The sequence below is a fragment of the Gorilla gorilla genome, chromosome 1 (assembly GCF_029281585.2).
Source record: "Gorilla gorilla gorilla isolate KB3781 chromosome 1, NHGRI_mGorGor1-v2.1_pri, whole genome shotgun sequence".
Classification (NCBI taxonomy): Eukaryota; Metazoa; Chordata; class Mammalia; order Primates; family Hominidae; genus Gorilla; species Gorilla gorilla.
The window spans coordinates 75,900,972-75,910,397 of record NC_073224.2 but is presented as its reverse complement, the minus strand read 5'-3'; the positions used below and the strand labels follow the sequence as shown (position 1 = coordinate 75,910,397).

The 9,426-nt window shown below is 51.4% G+C and overlaps 1 protein-coding gene across 1 annotated transcript in view; it reads left to right on the top strand.

The window, feature by feature from the left end:
* Nucleotides 1-1,771: 1,771 nt before the first annotated feature.
* The window catches only part of KIAA1614 (KIAA1614 ortholog), a 44,917-nt gene continuing 37,262 nt past the window's right edge, over nt 1,772-9,426 (top strand). Inside the window, exons 1-4 of the mRNA XM_019027407.4 lie at nt 1,772-1,910; nt 3,381-3,469; nt 3,870-3,949; nt 4,051-8,456. Coding sequence (XP_018882952.4) covers nt 7,588-8,456 — 869 coding nt within the window. The 5' untranslated portion in view covers nt 1,772-1,910; nt 3,381-3,469; nt 3,870-3,949; nt 4,051-7,587. The remainder of the gene's footprint in view (nt 1,911-3,380; nt 3,470-3,869; nt 3,950-4,050; nt 8,457-9,426) is intronic.

The following is a 9,426-nucleotide window of genomic DNA, read 5'->3' as shown; positions in this document are numbered from 1 at the left end:
TGTAGCTATATTTTATTTTATTTATTTAATTTTTTTTTTTTTTGAGATAGAGTCTTGCTCTTTCACCCAGGCTGACAGGCAGTGGCGCGATCTCGGCTCACGGCAACCTCTGCCTTCCAGGCTCAAGCAATTCTGCCTCAGCCTCCCGAGTAGCTGGGATTACAGGCACCCACCACCATGCCCAGCTAATTTTTGTATTTTTAGTAGAGACGGGGTTTCACCATGTTGGCCAGGCTGGTCTCGAACTCCTGACCTCATGATCCACCCACCTCGGCCTTCCAAAGTGCTGGGATTATAGGTGTGAGCCACCACGCCTGGCCTGTAGCTATATTTTCATTGCTATGTAATATTCCATTTTACAAATATGCCACAATTATCCTTTCTACCATCAATGGCTATTTGATTTGTTTTCCATTATTTTGTATTATAAACAATGTTGCTATTAACATGCTTGTAAATGTCTTTAGTGTGAAGGTTTTTTCTAAATGGGCTATTATTTTTCTGGCTGAGGTTTTTTGTTCTTTCAGTTCTGTCTTCTATTTGATTAATGCTGGTATTTAGGAAAACTAGAACTTTTTTCATTTTTTATTTTTTTGTAGAAACAGGGTCTCACTATATTGACCAGGCTAGTCTTAAACTACTGGCCTCAAGTGATCCTCCCACCTCGGCCTCCCAAAGTGCCAGGATTACAAGTATGAGCCACCACACCTGGCCTGGTAAACTAGATTTGAACATTTATCTTGTGTCCAATTTGAGTACAATTTACTTGGGTTTTTCATCGTAAACAATAATATCATCCACAAAGTATAATGATTTTGGCAACTCCCTTTTAATAATTATACATTTCAGAATCCCATTGTTAAATTAATATGGTGATGCGAAGCATTCCAGTTTTGTTCCTAACTTTGGTGGGACTGTGCTGAAGTTTCACTAGGCTGTAACTATGTTGGCTGTTAAATGTTGGCTTTGAGATATAATATTTTTATTATATTAAGGAAAGCTTCTAGTTCTAGGTACAGTGTTGAATTTTGTCAAATACTTTTTTTAGCTTCCATTGAAATGATCATAATTTTTTATTGAACTATTGAGGTGAGAATCATGCTAATATATGTTTTCACAGTCTCTCAAGCCAATCATTAATATGATATAGACATTTTCTGTTTTTCTCAAGATTGAAAATGGTCACAAATATGACTTCAGGTCTTAGTCATCCTCCAAGATCTTTCTCCCTGAGTCTCTTTTCATTTGTAGCTGAGAAAATTGACTTGGCCAAGCTGACAGTGACTGTTGACAGACAGGTTAAAGCCGGGTGACCTCCCTCATACTGATGATGGCCCCCTGCAGAGCAAGCATGGTAGACTAGGAGGGAGAGTATTAAAGTATTTCCCGGCTGGACGCAGTGGCTCACGCCTGTAATTCCAGCACTTTGGGAGGCCAAGGTGGGCCGATCATGAGCTCAGGAGTTCGAGACCAGCCTGGCCAACATGGTGAAACCCTGTCTCTACTAAAAATACAAAAATTAGCCATGCGTGGTGGTACGCACCTGTCATCCTAGGTACTCAGGAAGCTGAGGCAGGAGAATTGCTTGGACCCAGGAGGCGGAGGTTGCAGTGAGCCGAGATCACGCCATTGTACTCCAGCTCTGGGCTACAGAGCAAGACTGTCTCAGAAAAAAAAAAAACTAAATCCCTAATCCCAGTCATTTCCCTGTGATTAGGATTATGAAATGAAAAGCTGCAACTGGAGTCGGGCATGAAAACAGATGCCTGGCAGAGTCAAGAGTTGATGCAGGGTGAGCGGGCAGAGATAGTGAAGTCTGCAGTTAAAATCCCTGGCCAGGGTCCTGGTCCCATCCCAGTGGGCTTCCTGCCTGCCAGCCTGGGGGAGTGGCGTGGGCTGACCCCGACCAGGTAAGAGCCACACGTCTGTTCTCCTTTGGGCGTCTGTAGATTCAGGGTGGTGCAGCGCCCAGAGCTGATGTGTGAGAGTGTGTGTGCCCGTGTGTGCTGCAGCATGCAGAGAGGCGTGACAGGAAGACCGGCGGCTGCAGTCTGGAGGTGCCCAACTGTCCTCTGACAGCATCTCTCCTAGTGTTCTCTCCCAGCCTGTTTTTGCACTTTTCTCTCATTACCTTCTCTTCTCCCCCACCCCCATCCATTTCTTCTTCTGATAGGCATTTTATTTCCAAATTTCCAGGCTCACTCAGAATTGAAGTGTAAGGCCAACGCTTCTGTCAGTGATGGATGGCATTTTGGGGAAGAGAAAAGAGGGAAGGGGGCCACGGGCAAGGAGACCTGGGCATTGGACGTAAGCAGGGCTCAGTCAGGAAGCCTGGGCACAGCTCCCGGCCCTGCCAAAGGCTGACTTTCTCGCAGGGCCTGGGGCAGGACTGGCCATACTGAGTGGACGAACCAAATCCTTTGGAGAGGACCTTGATTCTCTTAGCAAGCTGTGGCCCCTCTCTCTCTTAGGCATCGCTATCTGATAGGAATTTTTTCTTTTATTTAATCACCTGGCATTTGGTCCACACCTTTTGTGTGGTGGGCACCTCTTAGGGGCCAGGGTCACAGGAAGGATCAGACATGGTGCTGCTCGAAAGAAGTCTCTGTGAAGTGGGAGACACACGGGCTTAGATGTGCACAACTGTGGACAAGTGCTCTGATAGAAGCAGGTGCTCTGACAGGTGAGGGCTGTGGAGGGAGTGGGGGAAGGCTTCCCTGAGGAGGTGACATGTGAGCTGAGTGTGGAAGGTCTAGGAGGAGACAGCCAAGTTGGGATGGGGATGTCAGTCTGCTCGGGCTGCCATAACAAAACGCCATAGACTGGGTGGCTTAAAACACAGGAAATTATTTCCACGGTTCTGGAGGCAAATGTCTGAGGTCACATGCCAGCTCGGTGGAGTGCTGGTGAGGGCTCCCCTCCTGGCCTGCAGACAGCTGCCTTCTCATTATATCCTCACATGGTGGGGAGGGTGCGCAGGGAGAGAGCTCTCTGGGGTCTCTTTGTCAGGATGCTAATCCCATCATGGGGGCCTCACCGTCATGACCTCCTCCAACCCTAATCACCTCCCAAAGGCCCCGCCTCCTAATACTATCCCACGGAGGGATTAGGGCATCAACATAAGAATTTGGAGGGGGGCCACAGTTCAGTCCACAGCAGGATGTGTGCGTGTGGAGTGAAGCAGGTATTTCAGGCTGAAGGAATGCCTGGGCAAAGGCAAGGAGACAGGACTCAGTGCCACCAGTCAGGGAACTAGAAGCAACTCAATATGTTGAAGAGCAGGGCAGGCTCTCGGGGCTGGGATGAGAGATGAGGCTGGAGTGACCCATGTGCCATGCAAAGGCTTTTGAGTTTTAACTCGAGGCCCTGTGCTTCCCCAGAGTGACCGGGCCTCAACATCACCTGGGAATCTTGGAAGGAAACAGGTTCCTGGGCCTTGCTCCAACCTAAGGAATCCAAATCTGCATAGGTGAGGCCTCAGAATCAGCCTTCCCAGCAGCGCGGTGGGGAGTACAGGGGAGCCGCGGGAGGGTTTTGGGAGGGGGGAAGCAGCTACATGGTAGACCTTGCATGCGCCCTCACTCCTCTGCTGGAGGAAGTGATGAGGGCAGGCCTGGGGCTGGCAATGGGATCCTCAGCAGTTGCTGCTCAGATCAGTTGCCTCCTTGGGCCATGTTCCCATGAGCAAGACAGGAGCCACCAGGAAATGCAGGTTTCCATTTGGACAAGCTCCTTTAGGCTGGACAGTCGAGGGATGGTAGAAGTGTGCCCCCACCCCATTCCTGCCCCACTTTGCCCTAATGGTGTGAGCTGGAAGGACCATCTCCCTCACTTTTCCCTTCATCCTGAGTGAAACCTGGTTTCCACAGCTCACATGGCGCCGTATTTCCAACGTTCAGAGCACATTGGAAAGTTGGGAGGAAGGATGAGGCTTGTATTTTCACTCAGAGTAAGTCAAAGGGGCTTCTTGGGATGGTCCATTTCCCTAGTTGTTCAGCAGAGGAAGGGGCTTTGTGATCACTATTTACACTGTATTTATTTTCCTCCTAGAACTCCCTCCAGAAGATGATAATGAAAGTGTCTGATGCATAAGGAAATAAATAAGATTGTTATGTGCCCAGCTCAAGGGCTAAGGTGTTGGTCAAGACCACACCCGAGGGGCTGCCAGTCACAGGGTGGGGTCCAAGCTCCTCACCCAGACCCAACCTCCCCTGCTCTGCAACCTCATCCTTCCCCTGTCTTTCCTGGGTTAAATTTTACACTTAGAAACACTGAAACCAGGCAGTTTCACACCTCCGAGCCTACATCTGTGCTCATCTCTTTACCTGAAACGTCTTCTCTCACCCCTCCCCCTCTGGCTAATTCCTGCTCATTCTCCAAGACCCAGTTCTCCGTGGTACCCCTTCTCACCCAACACACACCCCTCAATCTAGCCTTTTCTCTGAGCAACCTACACCACCTTATGCTGACCTGGTTGGGAGCACGTATATAGAAAGTTTGTGTGCCTGCCCCTCCCCAACTCGACCAGAAATTCCTCAAAAGTAGGGTCTGTGGTGCTAAATTTTGTCTCTGCAGTCTCTGACATATCATAGGAGCTCAACATATATCTGCTAAACCAAACAGAATCCAGATGAACAAGAATGCCCTCGACATGTAGATGTCACAATTCAACAGCATTCTAAGGGTTTGCTCATGCTCACGGGTATCTTTAGGACAGGTGGCTTTTAAGGCCTCGGTATAGATGTAACACCCTACTCCCCTCGCACAAAAAAAAAAAACAAAAAAACTTTAACCCAAATAAACTGAAAGTGATTATTTGCATCTCAAAAGATTGGGGGGAGGCAGGTTTTCTTTAAACATTAAACCTTTGCTGGAACTTTCAGAAACTTGCCTTATAGATCATTAACTTCTGGGGGAGGGTGGGAGCAGAAGCCGTGGAGTCTGAATTCAGAGGTGCCTCTATAAAAGAGGAAGCAAGGCAGAAAATCTTGGAACCAGACAGAGCTGGGTTCAGATTCTAGCTATACTAGCTGTGTGGCCTTGGGCAAGCTACTTAACCTCTCTGCAGCTCGATTTCTTTATCACTAAAGTGGAGATACACTATACCTATTTTGCATGGTTGTTGTAAAGATGTAAAAGATCCTATGTGGGGTACCTTAGCTCATAGGATGCCCCCAATAACAGTAACAGTGTTGCTGCTGTCAGGCTTAACACTGGGCATGCAGGAGAAGAAGGAGTCTTGAGGGGCTTTTAACTTAGACGGCAGGAATAAGAAAGCCAGGAAGGGCCAAGCCACTGTGCCAGCACATTTTCAGTATCACAGCACTTCATGATTTTTTTCACAAATCTTTTGATTTTTTTTTAAACTAAATCTTTCCATGTTGAACAGGCAGACGCTGGCGACAGCACTGTGCAGTGTACTGGCATGAGGGCCTGGACTCTAGGAGACTGGACTGCAGCTTACCCAGCTGTGGATCCTGGGGCGTTCACTTACACTCAGTGTCTATAGAAAGGAGACAATAGGCCAGGCGTGGTGGCTCACGCTTGTAATCCCAGCACTTTGGGAGGCCCAGGCGGGCAGATCATGAGGTCAGGAGATCGATGCCATCCTGGCTAACACGGTGAAACCCCGTCGATACTAAAAATACAAAAAATTAGCCAGGCACGGTGGTGGGCACCTGTAGTCCCAGCCACTTGGGAGGCTGAGGCAGGAGAATGGTGTGAACCTGGGAGGCGGAGCTTGCAGTGAGCCGAGATAGCGCCACAGCACTCCAGCCTGGGCGAAAGAAAGAGACTCCGTCTCAAAAAAAAAAAAAAAAAAGAAAGGAGACAATAGCCACTGCCTACTTCTTAAGGCTGAAATAACGAGATTATGAATTTAAACTGCTTAGCCAATGCCTGGTGCCAGTATGCCCACTGCAAATAGTGCAGGCACCACTCTGTGAAGCGATCAATACTAAAAAGCAAAAGCAGTCAATGCTTTGTTAAAGGAACTTCTTGTTCTGGGAACATGGTGAGTTTCGGGGAGGGAAGAGGCCACCCAGGACCCTGGAGACCACCTGTCACCAGAGCTGTGTAACTGCTACAGGAGAGGGGTCCCAATCCAGACCACAAGAAAGGGTTCTTGCATCTCTCGCAAGAAAGAATTCAGGGCAAGGCTGGGCGTGGTGGCTCATGCCTGTAATCCCAGAACTTTGGGAGGCCGAGGCAGGTGGATCACTTGAGGCCAGGAGTTCGAGACCATCCTGGCCAACATGGTGAAACCCCATCTCTACTAAAAATACAAAAAGTAGCCAGGCGTGGTGGTGCATGTCTATAGCCCCAGCTACTCAGGAGGCTGAGGTGGGAGAATCCATCGCCCCACTGCCCTCCAGCCTGGGCAACAGAGCAAGACTCTGTCTCAAAAAAAAAAAAAAAAAAAAAAAAGCAAGGTGCGTTCACAGTGCAAATCAAAAGCAAGTTTAGTAAGAAAGTAAAGTGGTGAAAGTACAGCTACTCCATAGACAGAGGAGGGAGTTCTGGAAAGTACGAGGAGGAACGCATCCACCCTGGGTACAATACTCGCTTACACAGGATAAAAAAAGATCATGGGGAGATGTGCTGTGCTACAAGGGTTTGTGATAAAGGATTGATTTTCTTAATTACTATATTTTGCAATAATCGATATTATTAACTTTAAAGCATAATTAGAAATGAGTCTGTTCTCAAGATATCAGGACACTCCTAAGTCTGGGTCTGTTTAGTAAACGTTATTAATTTGTTCTCTTAACCGTAAATATCTAGAAGCTGGGTATAGCTAACTCACTGGGAATGTGGCCCAGCAAGTCCCAGCCTCATTTTCCTCGCCCTCACACAAGATGGAGTCGCTCTGGTTCGAAGCCTCTGACGTAACCTTGGGCCTGTACTGTGACACAGAGGGTTTGCACTGGATAATCTCTCAAGCTCCTAGATTGCCAAGACGGCAGTCCACTCACAGCTCCCCAGGCTCCTCTCTCCTGTTGCCCTGCCAGACGCCCCTTCCCCCACCTTGTGCAGAGTAACCCCCTCCTGACTCAAGAGGCAGCCCCTCTAGAAAACTTCCTTCCCCTCCTCCCCTGCCCGGGTACATATTGCGCGGCCCTTACTGTTGCTGTGTCTGTCCTGTCATCTGGAGGTGCACAACTACCCCATGCTTCACAGTGAAGCCAGTCGGCTGAAGGAAAGATGAACGGGCACTTTCTCTTTGTAGAGATTTCCGGAATCTCCTGAGGCCACTTTTATTGCTTCCCGTCTTTGTGAAAAAATAGGCTTGGAAATAGGTGAGGCTCGGTCACCCCCTCTGGGTGCAAGGAGAAAGCAAGCTCCGTCGGTTTGGGCCGCGGCTGCAGGGAATGCCCCTGGTTGCGACCCCCGCCCCGCGCTGGGGAAAGTGATCTGCTCGAGAGTCCCCAGGACCCTGACAACCGGTCCCCACCCAAGGCGGCGGCGGGCAATTCCGGCACCGCGGCAGACGGGATGCGCGGACCGCGTTCCCTCCGGGTTTCCCTCACGCCTCTGGAGAGCGGGAACCAACGACCTTGACCTCGGAGGAAACGGCTCTACGGAGCGATGGACGGCCCCACAGAGAGGGCGGCCGGCTCCTCTGGAAAACTTGTCCACACAAAAGGCATTCCTCAGCTTCCACCCCGAAAGGCGAGCCCTGGGTGTAGGGTTACCAGCGGCGCGCAGAGCCCGGCGAGAACGTGGTGCGCCCCCAGCTCCTGCCCGCGCTCCCCGGCCTCGGTGCGCCCCGCGCGCCTCCGCTCTTGCGCCCGCTTTCCCGCGGGGAAGGGGCCACCGCCCTGCGAGGCTGGCGGCCGCCCCGTCGTCCCCAAGCTCGGGGCCGCCCTGGACTTCCATCCCGCGCCTCTGACGGCCGGGGACACTCGCTCCCTGGGCTGCGGCTCAGGAGAGGCGGCCCCGCGGGGCTCCGGGCGGGGTGGGAGGCCGAGGCCCGGCTCCTCCAGCCCCTCCCGCGGCCCCACCTCTCCGCGCTCCGCTCCCTCTGCCCAGCGCGGGCCGGGAAGGCGCGGGCTTGGCCGCTCTTCCCCTCCACGGCAAAGCCGTGAACGGACAGCTGATGCCACTTCCTTCCCTGCCAGCGCCCTCCCTGCCCGACCCCGCTTCCCGTCCTCTCCCCGGGAGGGAGTGCGGCCCGTGGGGCGCTGCGCCGGCCAGACCCACCCGGGGCCCGGGGGCTGCCCGCAGAGCCGGGAGCTGGCCCGGCCTCGGCGCCATCCCGGACCCCCGGTCGGCCGCGCCCCGAGGGGCGAGGCCTGCGGGCCGCACTCCCTCCGGCCCCGGATTCGGGGCTGGAAGTCCCTCCCCGAACCCAGCAGCTGGCCTGGGAGGGAGAAGGGGCTGGAGAGGGCCTGGCCTCTCCGAGGGATGGAGGGGACAGAGGCGGCGGCGGCCAAACCCGCGGGCGGCAGCCCCCAGTGAGTATAGAGGAGGCAGCGCCGGGCTGGCCGGGCGGGGGTGGCGGACCGGCGGGGCGGCGGAGCGGGGAGCCCAGGTCGCCCCGGCCACTGGGAAGCAGGCCTCCCACGGGCTCGGAGCTGGAAGGGTCGTGGGGAGGCCCGCCCTTCACGTCCATCTTCGTTTGGCCCCTCTGAGTTAGGGGAAATACATCACAGTGCTTGGGCCATAGAACCAGGCAGCTCCGAGCTGACCGATCTTCCCGAAAGCCCGTGCCCAGGGGACTCCAGTGGGAGGATCTCATTCTTTAAGGTCTCTGGCGTGCTGTTCCAGAGTTTACCCATCAACAATTCTTACTTTAATTTTTTGGAGCCAGGGTCTCGCTCTGTCGCCCAGGCTGGAGTGCAGTGGTGCGATCATAGCTCACTGCAACCTCGACCTTCCGGGCTCAAGCCCGGCCTCCTCTGGCTTCAGCCTCCCCAAAAACAAAAAGTTATTTTAACTTAACAGAAATTGCTCATATTACATTCTAATCCCCTGTTTTCTGGATTGGGCTTTAGAGGAGAAGAAGGAGATGCAAAGAGAAACTTGCTGCATTCTAGATTAACTCATAGAACAAATTATTTCTGTCCTCCTAAAGATAATCCTTAAACTTTACTGGCTTAAAACTGGTGTGACATTTCGCATTATATGTGTATTTTGCTTTATAAAATATGTGCATTCCTGAAAGCTTGTGTATAAATTGAATTGTAATAAACGACTACAGAGAGACTTGCCATTTAAGAGAATTTTATGGTGAATACTTGGTCCGTGTTATGAAGTGGATAACTCCTAATTTGTAGTGTATACACATAAGGATTTTTATGCACAAAGTTTACTTCAAGTGGGGCACATCTAGATGTATGATATTAAAGTTGTATTTTTCTCAGAAGGTAGAATCAATATTAAAACGCTGTAGCACGTAGATATGCATGCAACACACTGAGTCAA